General features: G+C 43.8%; 1 protein-coding gene across 1 annotated transcript in view; it reads left to right on the forward strand.

Annotated features, from left to right (window-relative positions):
- Nucleotides 1–18,530, forward strand: part of LOC127581027 (transcription factor SOX-13-like) — a 168,215-nt gene that overhangs the window by 109,420 nt on the left and 40,265 nt on the right. The window contains exon 2 of the mRNA XM_052035084.1: nt 13,656–13,878. Within this exon, the coding sequence (XP_051891044.1) occupies nt 13,656–13,878 (223 nt within the window). The remainder of the gene's footprint in view (nt 1–13,655; nt 13,879–18,530) is intronic.

Below are 18,530 nucleotides of genomic sequence, written 5' to 3' on the forward strand. Positions count from 1 at the left end.
ATCGTCCTCAAGAATGCCCCATGAATTGGAGAACCAGCTAAAGTGACATCCAAGAAGGAAAGCATTCGAAAGATAACAGTAGTGTTGGGATATTTCACCCTATTGGTAACTGCATTCTTCTGATGGCCGTAAACCCCTGCACATTGGAGCTGAGGGAGGGTTACCACATTAGATTCTGAATGGCACTGGTATGCTTTCTGAACACAAGGAATTCTACGTAACTCACAGCTCCAATCTTTCCTTCCTTGTATCTTACATTACTTGAAATGAAATCCTTCCAATATTACTGCTGCTGTTGGAATCCCACGTTGGACCAGAATTTATTTGAAGGCAATCTGATTTTGGGTCAAGCTAGAATCTTGGAAAGCAGTCTGTCCACAGGATATCTGTATGACTAAAACAAAATGTACATTGTAGCTGAGCAGTGATAGTGTTGTAACTTGCAATCTGATATTGCAGCAATGTGACATTGATTGGAAACCTGTGAGTGGAGATATTTTCTCTTGTGACCCATTCTATTTTTAACATTGATATTACTTGTTGTCTGGATATATCTGAATCATCCTGAATGGCTCCCAAGCACACAAGATCATGGTTTCTTTGTCCCCTTCAATCTGCTCAGCACTATTCAAGGTGCCTATTCTCTCTGTTGCAACATCTCCAGGCACAGTTGCAAACTCACTGCCCCTTCCCGGTGATGTTGTAACCCCAGTTCTGTTGCATTACTCTGGACTTCTTTCTATCCTGCCATTAGAAGTTTTTCATTTTTAAAAATAGTCAGCCTCCATTTCAAATCCTTATAGTGTTGCTACTTTCTATCCCTGTAATCTCCTCCATGTAGTAACCCTCTCAGATCGCTATGCTCCAATAGTTCTGACCTCTTGCTTGTCTCCAAATTTAATAATGGCCAGGTTCCAAGCCATGGATGTTTCTCTGTTAATTTTTCTGCTTCTCTATCTCTCTTTCCTTTCAATACTCCTTTAAACCTCTTTAACCAAGCATTCAGTCATCTGCCTGAATATCTTCTTGTGCGGTTTGAAGTCTGGTTTTGCTTTTGTTTGACTTTTTTTCTCTGTGGAGCCTTTTTCTTGCTGAGAAGTACGCCATTCAACCCATGGAGTCCATACTAGCTCCCAGAGCAATTCCATCAATCCCATTCCCCCCTTAATTTCCCAGTAACCCATTCTCTCTCATGTGCCCGTCAACAGCAGCTGCTTAATTCTCCTGCCGCTCACCTACACGTAAGGGTAATTTACAGAGGCCAATTAACCTACCTACCAGCTTGTCTTTGGGTTGAGGGAGGAAATCGGAGCATCCAGGGAAAATCGCACAGTCATGGGGAACATGCAAACTCCACACAGACAGCACTGGAGGCCAGGATTGAACCTGGCTCACTGGAGCTGCGAGGCAGTGTTCTACTAGCTGTGCCACTGTGTCACCCCAAAGACAGCATCAAGACCCTCGGGTCTCTGACATCATGGTAACCTGTGTGCCCAGTAGTTAGGTCCATGGAGTGCTGCCTTCAGTTTCTCCTCCCTATTAACTCCACCCTATCCATCACAAAGACCAATTGCATCCATTACTCCATATTTGTCCTGTTTCCTCTAATTAAGGATCCCCTAACTATTCTTTCACTGCCTTCGAGCTCAACATTTTCCTTAGAGTCATACAGCACAGAAACAGGCCCTTTGGCCCAGCATATCCACACCAACCATTTTGCCCATCTACTTGCTTGTATTAGGCCCACAGTCTTCTCAGCAGCCTCCTATTCTTCATTGTTGGTAACCCACCATGTGTCCAAAGCACTTGTGCTCCCTCCCTGCCTGATGTTGTGCTGTTATCATTGACCTCCATTTGTTCCCCACCTTATGTGCTTCCCATATTTACATTGAACTCAAAATCCTTTCTCTATCAAATCCCTCCACAAGCTCACTCCACCCTCCTCCTGCAATCTGTGTAGCCCCTAATGCTGGGATTGAGTATCCTTGGTAAAGATCAGCATTTCTGGTCCATCCCTCATTCCCTTGAGGACCTGCTGGTGAACCACTGCAGTCCTTCTGGTGAAGGCAGTCCCTCAATGCAATTGAATAGGGAGTTCCTGGATGTAGACCCAGTGATGACGGAGAAATGGTGATGTACTTCCAAGTCAAGATACTAACATGCATCCCCTCTCCTAGTATTAAAGTATCATCAGTGATCAACCCTTCAATCCTTTACCTTTCTCAGCTATATCTTTTGCCCCTCTCCTTTGCTACATGTCCTTTCTCTTTGACCAAACCCTGGGGTTACCTGCTCTCTCCAGATCCTCATCCACATGGTATCAACCTTTCTTCTTAAAAGGGCTGTGGCACATAGTCCACACAAATGTACTCTCTAAACATAATCTGCAGTGTTGTGGATTAGCTGTGCAGTGTAACTACCAAGTATCCACATTTAAAGCAGTCACTGTTGCATGCAAAAGTGCTTTGAATGTTTCTAAGCAATGTATCCTCTAATTTATTCTATTCATTGTCCCCAAGACTGTTTTAGGAACTGTGCCAAATCTACAATGTAACCTTAATGTGGACCAAACTAATCCAGTGTTTGCAGATCTATCTGCATAAAATTTTAATTATTAATCCTCCTACAAACCAGGACATTGCATGGAAAGTGAGGTTCTTTAGTATTAGTCGTGAATAAAAGGAACTTAAACCAGTTGCAAATCCACTTGGGCAGAACCAAGCATCGGTATTAAAACAAGAAATACTGGAGATGCTCGGACAGCAACCGTGGAAAAAGAAGCAATGACATTTCAAGCCGATGGCTTTTGAGGATGTTGTCAGCTCTGAGTGTTTGATGACACTGAGTGCCAAAAGGTGAACCGTGTCCCATTTCCCTTAATTAGAACAATTAACTTTAAACAAACCTGTTTGTCTAGACCTATCTTGCATTTCAAGGCTTCCAAGCCATTAAATATATTTTTACAAAAGGCAGCCATCTTCTGGCTTGGAGTCAGGAATTTACCATCACCCGCCAAACTACAGACTGCTCCCAGCAAACAACAGTCAAAATGTAATGGAATCCAAGATTTAGTTATTGATAGCAATTGAAATGTGTGTTCCTAATGGCACAGGCTAGACTAAAAACATCTGCAACTCAGCAGCAGAGTAAAATTTAGTGCGCTATGAGTTGGTGTGCTCTCATTGGTGGAAACCAGGATATCTGTCCAAATTACCCCACAGGACATTGAGCTTTATTTCAAAGAATATTGATTTGTTTGACTTGTGAACTTACACAAGATAATCTCATTGGATCAACCTCACAAATGGGATTTCCAGAGTTCCACCTGAAGTTAGAGTTGTTGATGGGAAAACGTCTCCCAACCCCCTCTTCCAAGCATCTTCATGTTCCTTGATTTGACGTTATGGGAGCTCAAAGCAAAGTTCTAGCTAATACCTTGAGATTTGTTCCTTCAGTTTGAGGTGGCCTATCCCTGTAAACTGGAGGAGTTCTATTCTCTCTCTCTCCCCAGAGACCAACTTCTCCTGAAAGCAAGAGTGTTATAGCCAAATGTAAGCTGGGAAGGTATCTCTTGGCCACTTTGATGCCCATTATCATTGAATGTTCATGAACCACGAGTAGCAAAACCTGGGAATCTTCCATTTTTATGATGAATTGCCAATTCATTACGTTCTGAGTGTGGATCTGTGGAAAATTAATCCAAGATTCCAACTTGTTTTTCTTGCAGTATTTCCAGGTGAAAGAGAAAGTTCAGGAGGAAAGCTTGTGATTCATTCTCTTAAAATTCATTTGGTCAATGAGGGAGGAGGGAGAAGATAAACTGAAAGGTGTTAAGGGATTGGGAGAATATCCAACTATCCTGGATCGTGCCATGGCTGAGGTTGCAATATTGGAGGAAAGGAACTTAAACCAGCTGCAAATTTGCCAGAACCAAACATTTTTATTAAAACTCAAAGTCAGAACCTGGTGAAGATACTCAGTAGGTCAGGCAGCATCTGTAGAGAGAGAGAGATAGTTATTGATTCAAGTTAATAATCTTTCATTAGAAAGTTTACTTCGGGCATTTGAAATTAGGAAATTCTATGTTGTTTTTAAATGGGGAAATGTTTATCAAATTTTCTTCAAGCTACAGGACATGCATTTAAGGTAAGAGGACAAAAGTTTGAAGGAGATGTGCGGAGCAAGTTTATTACACACAGAGTGGTGGGTGCCTGGAATGGGCTGCCAGGAATAGTGGTGGAAGCAGATACGATGATGGTGTTTAAGAGGCTGTTAGACACATGAATACGCAGGGTATGGAGGGATATGGATTGTTCAGGCAGAAGAGATTTAGTTTAATGGAGACACAAGAGACTGCAGATGCTGGAATGTGGAGCAGCACACAAGATTCGAGAGGGAACTCAGCGGGTCAGGCAGCATCTATGGAGGAAAATGGACAATCAACATTTTGGGTCAAAACCCTTCAATTTGGACTTAATTTGACATTGTGTTCAGTGCAGACATCATAGGCCGAAGGGCCTGTTTCTGTTCTATACTGTTCTATGTTCTAATGATCTAGCACTAATACAACAAACTCTTTTCCCCTTGTTGCCTATTCTGTGCCTGCCTGGAGTAAGACAGTTGGCACAGTGCGTAGTGTAGTTAAGTCCTGTACCCCCTCAGCAGTGTTTGGAAGAGAAGAGTCTGCACATGGTTCAAATCTGGGGCAGTGTCTGCCCTGTGCCTCTGTTCGTTAGCTGTGTATCAATGATTGGCTGTGTATCAGTGATTAGCTGTGTATCATTCATAGCCCTTTGCTGGCAGTCACCAGCTGCCCAGTCCCCAGAATGTGAAGGTATCTACAGCAGCTGGTGTGATGGTGACATCTGGTGGAAGTAAAGGATGGAACAGCTGGATGCATATAAAGACTTGGCAATATCTATAAATCACTCCCTTTAAATCAAGATACTCTCCACAACCCCACCCCTCCCTGCCCCTACCAAGAAACTCCCATCCTGTTCAGAAGGAAGCACAGATAAAGTTTATTATAAACAAGACAGATGCTGATAGAATAGAGTCATAGAGTTATACAACAGGAAACAGGCCCTTCAGCCCAACTTGTCCCATTTGCCTGTGTTTGGCCCATATCCCTCTATACCTTTCCTCTCAATGTACCTGTCCAAATGTCTTTTAAACATTGCAGTTGTACCCTCCTCTGGCAGCTTGTTCCATATACCCACCACCCTCAGTGTGAAACCAGTTGCCCATTAGGTCCCCTTTAAATCTTTCCCCTTTCACTTTAAATCTATGCCCTCTATCCTAGGAACAGTTTCAACAAGTTGCATTTATGCAGCGCCTGTTAGTATATTTAATATAAGTTAATTGTGTTGCACAATGGCTTGACCAGAAGTAAATGCTCTTCGTGCCTTAGGACTTCTATGCCCAGCCAACCCAATGGTCAGTCAAGAAGGGTTTTAAGGGTGTTGCTTAATGCAAGAGGGGCCAAGACATTAAGGGTGGGAATTCCAGAGGACAGGACCAGGTTGCTGAAATCAGAGGGTATTTTGAGTGGGGGTGAGGGGGTGCCTTGCACAAGAGGTGGAGGGAGAGGTGCAAGGTAGGACACAGCAGCTTGAACAGATGGGGACATGCTTGGCTGTGACTGGATTAAAACATGAAGATGAGAACATTAAATTTTATCATAAGAAAGAACATACAAAGCACTGTATGGCATGAACTGTCGGGATGGCATGCAAACAAAAGTTTTTCTGCTGTACATGTGAGGATAATAAACCAATACTAGACTTTGAATAACTAGGAGTAGGCCATTCAGCCCCGAGGGGCTGCTCCACCATTCAGTACAATCATGGCTGATCCTTTATCTTGATACCATATTCCTGCTATGACCCCAAACCTGTTAACGCCTTTTGTGTCTGGAAATTTGTCTCTCTCCTTCCTAAATATATTCAGCGTACTAAGCCACCACAGCCTTCTGTGGTAAAGAATTTCACCCTCTGAGTGAAGAAATGTCTCCTTATTTCAATCCAACATACTGTATCTTGCCCTGTATCCCAAGTCTGTGATCCCTAGTTCTGGAACCACCCCTCCTGTAACCCAGGAGAACTGTCATCCTTGCTTCCAACTTGTGGAGCCCTGTCAGAATTTTGTACATTTCAATGAAATGTTCTCTCATTTTCTAAATTCCAGTGAATACAAGCCTAGTTGACCCAATCATTTGGCAGCCCCACCATCCCAGGAGTCAGTCTGGTGAAACTTCACCGTACCCCCTCGCTGGCAAGTAGATCCCTCCTTGGGTAAGGGGAACAACACTACATGTAATGTTCCAGGAAACACAAGAGACTGCAGACGCTGGAATCTGGAGCAACAAATAAACTGCTGGAGAAGGGTCCAGACCCAAATCGTTGACCGCCTGCTTCTCTCCGCGGATGCTGCCTGGCCTGCTGAGTCCCTCCAGCGAAATTGTGTTTTTCATCTAGATTCCAGCATCTGCAGTCCTTTATTTCTCTAGTAAACTGCTGGAGGAACTCAGCGGGTCAAGCAGCATCTGTGGAGGCAAGTGGGCAATTGACATTTCTGGTCAGCTCACCAAGGCGTGTACAATTGTAATAAGACATCCTTACTCCTACACTGTGAGCTGTACAGTGGCTTTGCTTAATGCCTGGTGGAATTGGTTAATAGACATCAAGCTCGTTTAACTAGAACCTGGTGTAGGATTTTGTATTCTTTGCTCTTGGGTGATGAGCGGCTTCTGTAACAGATGGGAGACCGTTTCTGTGACCTTTTTGCTGCTCTAAGTGCACTCGCCTCATTTCAGTGAAGCAGGCAGATAAAAGGCACAAGGTGGTTATGGTGGTGCTGAGCCCAGACTCCTCCACTGCTTCACCCCAACCTTCAGCCCACCCTCCGAGGTAGTGAGCTTGTCATGAAGTGTGGTGAGCTCAGCAAGGGCAACTTCTCTATTGAGATAAAAGCAAGATCAAGACTGCAAGTACAGCTTTAAAAAGACGTATCTCAGGCTGAACTGTAGCCACCAGGATAATCTAAGCACCAGAAGTAAGGAGAACAGGGCAAAGGATGAGAATGCAAGATTGGGATGGTCCAGTAAAGGCATCTGCCAACTCATCTTGGAGATGATGTCCCTTGGAGTGTTAAAGAAGAGCAAGTTGTTGCAGAGTGAGGGATTTGCTGAGTTGTGCAGAGAGGACATTTGGGAGCTGTGTTTCCGTGTTGCCTTACAACATCAGAAGGAAGCCATTTGGCCTATTGAATCTATGCCAGCTCTCAGCATTACCATTCCCCTACTAATTTTCCCTGTAACCTATTTTCTCCACATTCCCACCAGATTCTGCCACTCACCTGCACACTAGGGGCAACTGACAGTGGCCATTAACCTTCCAACCCACATGTCTTTGAGGTGCGTGAGGAAATGGGAGTATCCTGGTAAAAAGAATGTGTGTGGGCACAGAAAGCATGTGCAAACTCTGTACAGACAGTGCCAGAGGTTGGGATTGAACCTGGGCCACTGGCGTTGTGAGCCAGTAGCTAAAGTAACTGGAGCTGCAACAGATTGCAGATGCTGGAATCTGGAGCAACACACAATCTGCTGGAGGAACTCAGTGGGTCGAGCAGCATCTGTGGGAGGAAAGGAATTGTTGATATTTCAGGTTGAAATCCTGCCAGTCCTGGTGCAGGATTGTGATCTGAAACATCGACAGTTCCTTCCACAGATGCTGCTCATTCCATTGAGTTCTTCCAGCTGATTTGTTTGTAGCTCGAGTAGCTCTTCAGATTCCTCATCACACCTTCTGGGGGAACACTGAATAGTGCAGGCGAGTTTCCCTTGAATCTTGGGACGCAGTGTGTGTGTGAGAGAGAGAGAATGAGTTCCCGTTCTTGCTCATTTCAATTGGAACCTCTTGGAGCCACAGTACAGGTCATAACGAGTTTATTCTCAAGGAACTCTGGCAGCTTCCAGAATGAAACTGACAGTTTCCGGTGCAGTCCATCCGGATAAAATGATTTCACTGTCTGTGGCCCACATGGGCATCCTGACATTTGAACTCCCATTTCTTTCCCATTAGTTAAAGTGTCAGCCGGGATTGAGAGACTCCTCCGCCAAAGGTTGGCTCCTCGCCCTCCTGAAGGCTTTCAGGGTATTGATGAGTTTCTTAGTAAGTGGACAGAACAGACCCACTGTCTCGGTGCTTTCTGAAGACCATCTTTTCTTGCTTGTCCAACAATGCCAGATTGTCCTTGATACTGAATGGAAGTTCTGGGAATGAGAGAGGCACCATTGTATTTTCTTGCCAAATTCCCCTCTCCTGCTCTTTGTTTGTTTTGTTTGCTGCTCACAAAGGATTGATAGCATATTGTCAACCCTGAGCTTTCATTACAAAGCTTCAATGTTGGGCACAGCGACCGTATTATCTGTAATATGGTCACCAGTACCTTATTTATTCCAAGTAGAGGTCTTGCATCCTTTTGTCTCATCATGTGTTTAGAATCTTGTCACTCAAACAGTCCCAACACCAACTCTTCATTTTGCATTCTAACTGACTCAATTTTTAAATAAGAGCTTGAGTCTATAAAACAGTTTGTTACAAATTTCAAATGCCTCAAAAGCATTTCTTGTGTAAAAATCCATGTTATGTGGGTAACCACAGCTGTCATTCTGTGGACATTAAGAGCAATGAGGTGAACTGTTCTGGTTGCCTCAGAGATTTTGGTGAGAATCACGACAGACTGTGTTGGAGCCTTTGAACGAGTCTCAGTATCTTTTGGTGCCTATAACCAGGGTCTGAGGAGGTTGACAAACCTTAGACTAATGCCCTCACGTGGGAAGAGAGTTCAGCCTGGTAACCTCTCCAGGGCCAAAAGCCATTGCGAATGATCCATCGATTAAGTGAAGGCTTTTAATAAGAAAATTAATTAAATTAATTAATTTTGTTAGGTTGGGGAGAGATGGGTCATGGATAAAACGTTGTAATTTGGGAAATCTCAAGGAATAAACAAGGAATTTGGGAAATCTCCCATGTGCCCAGAGTGGGGGAGAGGAAGGTGCCCCTTTGAATTACCCAGGAAAGCCCCTTCCACTCCAGAGCCTGCCTTCTAGCAATGATATTGACTAAACAGCAACTGTACTCCAACTTTAGGAAGGAAGCAGACATTGATTGTATAATTGGTGCTTGGAGAACCCATTACCGGGCAAGTTCTTCATGACAAAAGTATCAACTTGTTCAAGTAGTTTGGTTTCTTTTGCTGTAAATATTCTTGTCCATTTTGTGAGCAGCAGAATATCCCCTGTCTCATTGGGAACTTTCACTCTGTCTGTCTCTCTCTCTCTTTATCTCTCTCTCTGTCTCTCTGTGTGTCTGTCTCTCTGTGTGTGTCTCTCTCTCTGTCTTTCTCTCTGTCTCTCTGTCTCTCTCTCTGTCTCTCTGTGTGTCTGTCTCTCTGTGTGTGTCTCTCTCTCTGTCTTTCTCTCTGTCTCTCTCTGTCTGTCTGTCTGTCTGTCTCTCTCTCTGTCTTCCCCCGCCCCCCAGTGTTTTTTTTTCTTTTCACTCTTTCTCCTCTCTTTTTCCCGATTTAATGCTTTGGAAACTGAGGAAATTGTGAAAAGCAGGCTCTGGGTAGGAAGGTGAACATAGGATTGAGGATAATGCCACGTTGGCAAGGCAGGTTTGAGAGGCCATGTGGCTGACTTTGTTCTTGTATTTTGCATCTCTGAAGTACAACAGTTGTCTTGTTGCCAAACACTGAGGCACCTCTCTTGCGTGCAGTGTCTGGACCCCATGCTGCTTCACTCGCTGTTTGGGTAGTTATCCCTCATGGTGGTTTATCCAGACTCACTGTCTCCCTGTGGTGTACATATAGCACAGTTCTTTGCATCTGATTGGCAATTTTCTTTTACTAACATTGTGGGATGTGGACACTGTTGGCAAAACCAGTACTTAATACCCATCCCCAAGTTCCCTTGAGAAGGTGGTTGTGAGCCACTGCCTTGAACAGTTGTGCTCACCCAGTTGTTAGGTTACAACTTAGTGGCTTGTGAGGCCATTTCAGAGGGTAATATAGAGTCAACCACATTGCTTTTGGATCTGAAGACACACATGGAGTAGGAAGAATGACAGATTTCTTCCCCTGAAGGACATTAGTGAATCAGGGGAATTGTTAATGCCAATCTTATAATATTGTGGGCATCATTACTGTGGCTGGTTTAATTAATTAATTAATTGAATTTAAATCATACTTTAAAAAATGAACTCTTGATTTCCCCATGTACCTCATCGTGGCCTTTGCACTTTATATGCCTACCTGCACCGCACTTTCTCTGTAACTGTAACACCATATGCTGCATTCTGTTTTCCTTTTTCACAACCTCAGTGTACTTGTGTATGGAATGATCTGTCTGGATGGCATGCAAACAAAACCGTTCACTGTATTTTGATACATGTGGCAATAATAAGCCAATACAAATCTTTGGATTGTTTGTCCACACATCTGGTTACTAGCCCAGTTATTTAACTACTGCACCTCCACTCTGTACAAACGGTTGTCATGGCGTTGTTGACAGGTGAATGCATTCAATTTGGAATGGAAATGTTCCAAGGAAGGTGAGAGAGGCTGTACTCCTGTTCTTGCAATCCTGGAACTCGATGGGTCAAAATTAACACCTATTTGTAGAGGTGTAGTTTGGTTACCATAGCAAAAAGACTATGGGTATTTTTCAGGAGTGTTCTCAAACAAAAGTTGACATCGAAGCATATTGGGGCAGTTGATAAAAGTGGTATCAGTGGGGCAGGTTTTAAAGAGCCTCATCATGGATGAGGGAATTGCAGAGCTTTCAGTCTGATTCATGGATTGGTGGAGCTTTGATGGCATTTTGAATACTAAACTGCTGTGGGTAGCGCAGGAAAGTCGGCCGTGATCTTATAGAATGGAGCAGGCATGAGGGGCCAACTCCTGGTTCCATTTGTTATGTTCTTGTGAGGGATTATGTTTGGGAAATCAAGAAACCAGAAATGGAGACTTGCAGAGTCCCCAGAACTTTGAGCTGGGAAGAGGTTAGGATCAGAGAAGACTGAGGACTTGACAGATTTCAACACGAGGGTAGAAAATTTTGAAATCAAAGTCAAGTTTACTGTCATATGCACAAGTACATGTATGCACAGGTGCAAGGGAAAACATGCACATAGCAGATAAGCAGCATTCACATAAACATAAATCATACACAATTTTTACAAGAAAGAACACAATTAGAACAAAAACAAAACAAAGTCCATTTCAGTGCAAAGTGATCATAGTGTTGCTATACTGTAGTGATTAAGGTTGTGCCATTTGGTTTAAGAACCGAATGGTTGAAGGGAAGTAGCTGTTCTTGAACCTGGTGGTGTGGGACTTTCAGGCTTCTGTACCTCCTGCCCGATGGTGACTGCAAGAAGATGGCATGGCTTGGATGGTAGGGATCTTTGATAGATGTTGCCTTCTTGAGGCAGCTCCTTTGGACAGCTTTCTTTCCTTGTCCACCAGAAAGGAGGTAAACAAGATGGATACTGACCTTTTCACCAAGACATCTTCTCCAGAGACTTGTGCACATAATCCAGGGTACACTTCATTGCAGCCTTGAATAAGTGCTGCATCTTTGGAGTTACTGTCTCTCAGTTAAGTCTTTACACTTTCTGCTGGTGTAGAGCATTTATTGAGGACCAGGCTAAGACTTCATGGACTCCTGGTAACATCAGTCACTGTCACCAAAGCAGATTACAGGTCGTTGGTGCTTTTCAAACTTTTCTGTGTGTCTCCTGGCTGCAGTTTTACTGTAATAATCAAGCCCCATTCCTCACACACTAACAGAACGTCCCAATGTACATTCATTGGCTTTCCCTCCACATCAGTAGCAATATTTTGCAGTAACTTTCAGACATCTGAAAAATACGAGTGATTTTTGGAGTTGGTCGTTTGATTTGTATAGCAAGCTTTATCTTTACAACAAGAACAGCAGTATTCGTGCATCAGCTTTTACTGTGTACTAAAATATATCAAGGTTTAACGGGGAATTGTTGTGAAATGGTGTTTGACACCCGAGCTATCTATGGAGACAAAGGGGTGGATTTCAAGGAGGGGTGAGAGCCTGAAAGATTTTGGAGAGGCAGTTTTGAGGAGGAAAGTCCATAAAGGCAGACAAAAGGAGGTATTAGTATTCGTTTATTATTGTCACTTGTACCGAGGTACAGTGAAAAACTTGTCTTGCATACGGTTCGTACAGATCAATTCATTACACAGTGCATTGAGGTAGTACAGGGTAAAAACAATAACAGAATACAGAGTAAAGTGTCACGGCTACAGGGAAGTGCATTGCAAGTCATAAACATATCCAAATGGTGAAAAGCTGGGCAAATAATCAAAACATCAGCCCTCATTTACTGGAAGAGCTGTATATAATGGGCCAAACACATGAGGTGTTACGTGTGTCAATTTTCAGCTTTCCTATTCCCATGGCCTTGTACACAAAACAAGGCAATTCGGCACTTGAAGAGTTAACAGTTGCATTCAATTCTGTGGTTACTGTTGACTCACACAAGAGCTCAAATTAAAACTCGCATTAACTTGATCGTGGATCAAATCCAGTGCAGTGGACAAAGAAATGTGTTGAAAGGAAACAAGATATGATGAAATCCAAACAGGAGGCTTTGGAAAGGGAAGGAAAGAGAGATAAACCTGCCATGAAAGCAGGAATGACGGAGCAAACTATATGCCATTGTCCCCTTGTCACATTTCCCTTTTGTTTGATTTCTTTTGTCCGGAGGCCCATTGTTGCACTTCCTCCCGCTCCCGTTTCTCCATCCCCTTTCCATTACAAGGCAGATTCTGTTGTTGCGCTACCTTTTGTTTGGAGCTCCATTCGCTGCCACGTTGCTTCGAACTGTTTGACTTGTAGGTTGAATTACTAGAGTTACTTTTGTTTGCTGTGATATTGTTATCGCCAGAAATCTTCTTTTCTCTCTCTCGCTCTCTGTGCATCGATTTTGGCGCCCACATAACATTTACTGGAGGAGCATCACATGGTCTCGGTCAACTGCGCAGAGATGGTTGAGTGCAAACAGGGTTTGTGCATTTCCAGTTCGAACTTAATCCTTGTGGGTGACAACTCTCTTACTGAAACCCCGTCTCCAGAAGAGTTGAAGCCAAGCCTGTAGAATTGAGTAAAGTGTTTATTGCTTTACTGTTTGGGGTTTGCAGAAGTTTTTAAACAAACCTCTTCCTTTTGAAGGGTATTCCACCTGAAATGTTAAATCTCTTTCTCTTTCCACAGATGCTGCCTAACGGGCTGAGTGTTTCCAGCATTTTTTGTTTTATTTCAGATTACCAACGCCTGCAATCTTTTTTATTTGCTCGTGCTTAAAAATGCCCTTTATGATTACTGTTCTAAATATGTGTAATTGACACCTTGAAGTATGGAAGTGCTTCCTTTATTTCTCTGATACAAGTACCAGCACCACCTCCCCTTCCTCTCACTTCCAGGACACTTTGGTTGCCAACTTCTGTTTGAAATGGATCGGACTGGCGGGCTGTGTTTCAATTCAGATCTGAGCTCCAGGATCCCACACGAGCTGAGCAAAGGTTACATTTCACTTTTCTCTTTCCCTGTCTCGCAGAATGTCCACACGACCAGCGGCTCGTTGCATGGACGTGAATGGCGACATGATCATGGTCCACGACCAGGTGAAAGTGGAAGAGGTAGAGGAAGAGCGGACCTGTTACGGACCCCACAGCACTTCATTTCCCAACAAACCTCATCCTGAGGGGCTTCAGGCCAAAGCAGCAGCGGGGAGAGAGAACCATGACCTCGAAAGGTTGGGGATCGTGAAACAAACACAGGTAAGTTACCAACGCAAAGGCATGAACTTGAGTCAAATCTAACTGGCAGCTTAAGTTGAACCCTAGCCAGGTCGACTATTATCGTGGAGTAAATTTTGCTAAACCAGGCCAGTTTCAACAGAAAACGGTAGAAATACTCAGCAGGTCAGGCAGCAACTGAGGGAAGAGAAATAGAGGTAATGTTTTAGATTGTAGAGCCTTTGTCAGAACAGGGAAAGAGTAAACTGAAGTGCGGGAGGCGAGGGATAAGATAGAGGGAATATCTATAATATGGTGAACATCTCTTCATTTCTGTATAGAAGCTGTCACACTTATATGTAGCCAATGGCAAAATTATTTTGAATATTGTGGAAACTTTTTAGGTTTATCGCAGTGAAATAAGCTGCAGGTAATGAGCTGCATTTCCGCCAGGGAGCCAAGAGTCAATGAATGTTATTCAAATCAAAACTGTAAGATGCAAGGGAATGAGTGTATTTTTTCTTTCAACTGGGGATAAATTTCTTCCTAAACACAGAAAGCTAGGGTCAACAATGGTGACCTTGACACCTTTCAATATTACCTTTCCCTCATCTGTGGTTCCAGCCTCAGCAATGTTGTGAACTCTCTCAGAAATTTACTCCTGCCGTTTTTTTTTAGAAAGATTCTGTTCTCGAACTCTTTCTCCAATAGTACAATTGATACTACCACCTCCTCTCTTTCCTGCATTCGTCTTCCCCGTCTACTATGTTGCAGCTGTACAAGGCATTGGTGAGGCCGTATCTGGAGTATTGTGTTCAATTTTGGTCGCCCAGTGATAGGAAAGATGCCCTTAAGCTGGAAAGAGTGCAAAGAAGATTTACAAGGATGTTGCCAGGACTCGTGCCTGAGTTATAGAGAGTGGTTGAGCAGGCTAGGACTTTAATCCTTGGAGCACAGAAGACTGAGAGGATGACCTTGTAGAAGTATATAAAATCATGAGGGGCATAGATAAGGTGAACACACACGGTCTTTTTCCCCAGGTTGGGGAATCAAGAACTAGAGGGCATAGGTGTAAGGTGAGAGGGGAGAGATTTAATAGGAACCTGGGGGGCAACTTTTTCATCCAGAGGGTGGTCAGTAGATAGCATGAGCTGCCAGGGGAAGTGGATGAGGCAGGTACATTAAAAACATTTAAAAGGCACTTGGACAAGTACATGGATAGGAAAGGTTTAGAGGGATATGGGCCAAACACAGACAAATGGGCCTAGCTTAGAAGGGCATCTTGGTCAGTATGGATGAGTTGGGCAGAAGGGCCTGTTTCCATGCTGTATGACTCTGTGACTCTATGAAATGGCCTAACGAGTCTCTCGGTAGTGAAGAAGCAGTGTCACCACTACCTTCTCCTTGCCAGTGAATGAGCAAGTCCGTGACTACCAGACTGCGAGCACGGCACAGATTGCACAGCTGGATCATGGGAAGCTGTAATGTTGGCAGCAGCTCAGGAAGGTCACCCTCTCCCCTCTAGGTCCCATTCCAGAGATTCGAGTGCACAATGTGAGTTTACACCCTGTTGCTGAGGGAGTGCCACACCATCGGAGGTGATGCCTCTAAAACGAGTTGGAAATAAACCAGCAAACTAAGGGAGGAGCAGGGTTCTACCTGATGTCCCAACCAATGTAACCTATACAAAACAACAAGTGTTGGCACATTGTGGGACCCACTTCACAGTGAGAATATTGCAAGAAGTATGTTGTTGACTGTAAACTGCTTTAAGATGCCTTAACATAAATACAAGTCTCTTCGTTTATATAACAGTTATGTTGCAGCTGAGATGACAGAGTTATTCACAATTTTGGTTACCGATGCAGTGCAGTAGGGTACTGTTGTGTACTCTGACTTTCTCTAGGTAATGCATATTGTGTCTAAGTAGCCGGGAATAATCCAGAGGTATGAGTCACCGGTGTGAGGTAGCAGTAGGAAAGTAGCCAATGCAATGAGTTAAATCAGCCACATTAGTGGTGCCTGTGAGTAATTTTAGTTACGTTCATCCCTGGAATAAACCAATAAAACTGCAAAAGTAAATGAAAACAATCCCAAGGGCTTTTTTTGAATGTTCAAAAAAAGGCTAATGTAGAAAAGGCCAAATGGAAAAGTAAAGTTGGCAGGTCAGAAGAGGATGATTAATAGCGACATGCAGCATGAATGGTACATGAACCGAGGGAGTTAAATACGCTATTGGCTCGATTATGTGTTCAGGCTGCCTTGCCTTTATGATCCAGTTGAGCGGTGTGGTGGGCCAGTTCGCCACTGCTGACCTGCACCCACTAAAAGTGTCATTGGTCACATAGCCCTGAGGTAGAGATGCTGGAGTCAACCTATTGTGATGGAGTGATGCCAGCTTCAATGCACCTGGGAAACCGTGAGCAAATGTTTTATGCTGCTCAAAGTGCCAAGGCAATGTGGCAGTGCCATGTCCAATAGAACATCCGGACCTCCAGCTGCTATTGTCATTACAGTTTTTCTTCATGATTCAGGATCTGGCTGTCACTGGCAAGGCCAGCATTTAGGCCCATCTCCAATTCCTTTCAAAAAGGTGGTGGTCAGCTGCTGCTTTGAACCTCAGCAAGGTAGTGGTGCTGGGGAAGAGGTCCCAGACTTTAACCCCGCCATGAATAAAGGATTCTCACAGAATGATAGCCCTACAGTTGGACCTCAGACCCTTGAGCAGCAACATCCAATTATTATGCACATTCAACCTTGGGTACGTGACCATGCAGCCTACAATGGCTATCCCCACAAACTGGCATTGCCTCTTGATGCATCAGGCAACCTGATCCAGGTGTCCAGCTCCAGAGTCACCTGCTGGGCAAACTTCCTTTTGTTCGTATTCTTCCACTGGAGCTTTTGACCAAGTTGCCTGCTCTGTGTGAGGACGGAATGTCCTGCCTCAATCATTTCACCTTTTGCTGCATAAACAACCTTTGATTATTGGACTTTGAAACCTTGATAGTTCCAGAACAACAGGACGAGTGTTTGAGTGCTCCTCTTATGTTGCCACACCAGAGCGTGTTGGCGCTCAGCTCTGAGAGAGAGACTTGCATTTACATTGCACCTTTTGGGAGATCCCGAAGCACTTTACTACTGGTGAAACACCTTTGGATGTGCAATCACTGTTGTAAGGAGGGAACTACTGCTGGGTCATTACAGATAGCAAGCTCCCACAATCAGCAATATAAGTAATCCTGTGACGTACGCTGTGTCCACTCCCTAGAACATCACAGTCATCTCCCAGTGCAATCGGCCTACTACACCTGTTGTTGAGTCATTGCAGATATCTGTTCAAAGTTTCTGGCTCTTGAGTCACCTCTGGCTTTGTTGGATAGTCTGTAGATTGAGCTGCTAGTTCAGAAACGTTTTTGATGTTTTAAGTATCTGGTGTACTACCAGCTACACCCCAGAACTCACAATTCCCAAGATCTGCACAGGGGCATTCCTCGGAAAGTGGATGTGTGATGATTGGGTAGCAGACCATTTGGATTTCCAAAAATGAGGTCTTTTAATGCATAGCCTTGAAATAGGATATTGGTGGAACTTCTGCCCAGTCTGGTCAGAAAACTAGTCAGCTACTTGCTGCCATGAGGTTAGCAATTTATTTGATGCAGTTACCAGAATGTTGAAACAGAGTGGGTGGGATTAGTGAATGCATCCATTGACTGGAAACTGATCCCTTATCACTCTTCTGACGTTGGCATAACAGCCCAGTCCCCTCAATCCTCTCAATCCTCTCACCACCACAGACAACACTGTGTTAAAATTCCTCCATCAGAACAAGTGTAAGCAAGGTCTGGCTTGGTGCAACCTGAAATATTGCCACAAGCCATCATCTCCAAATCAGGATGACTTGCTGTGACTGTGTTCAGTATGCCAGCAGAGTTGCCCTTTACGATATTTTACTTTGCACTGCAGTGGCTCTTCATCCAGTTTCCATGTCGTAACCCACCTTGTGTAGGTAGCTGATGGTTATGAATGTTCTCTGAGCTGGCAAGTCACCAAAAAGCTCATTTGTACATTGACCTTTCATATGGAGTCAAGTACGTTCAAAGTAAGTTTATGCAGAGACAGGGCATCACAGGTTTGGTCAAAGCATTGCGTCATCGAGCTGGAATTTACCTGTTAAACTGAATGTTTCAGCAGAATGGCTTCACCACTCCTTCCCTGGATTGGAACGACCTGCCCTTCCTTCAAAAAGCAGAGTAAACTGGATATAATTGTACATCATGCAAGGGGGTTTATTTGACCCATTGCGTCTGTTCTGACTCATGGAAGAAGACACCCAGTTGTTCACACCCCTCCTCCTCCTCACAGTTTACAGCCCATCAAGAGAGTTTCCTTTTTAAACATCTATCCAATTTCTTTCTTCAAAGTTAATTTGCCTCCGTCACCCACTCAAGCAGTAGACTGCAGATTGTCGTATTGATTAAGCTAACAGTTACAGGCCACCCTGGGTTAATGAACAGGTTCCGTTGTTACCAACGTCATTAAGCTGACTTTTGTCTATAAGTTGGAAAATACACAGATGTCACTCGATATGGTAACCATACCTCCAAAGTGTTGTGATGAATGGCATCAAAAACACATAAGACTGATAAGAAAGAACAATAACTAAAAGTGGAGGAAGAAGGAAACTAGTTCTG

This window comes from Pristis pectinata, chromosome 20 (assembly GCF_009764475.1).
Source record: "Pristis pectinata isolate sPriPec2 chromosome 20, sPriPec2.1.pri, whole genome shotgun sequence".
Taxonomy (NCBI): Eukaryota; Metazoa; Chordata; class Chondrichthyes; order Rhinopristiformes; family Pristidae; genus Pristis; species Pristis pectinata.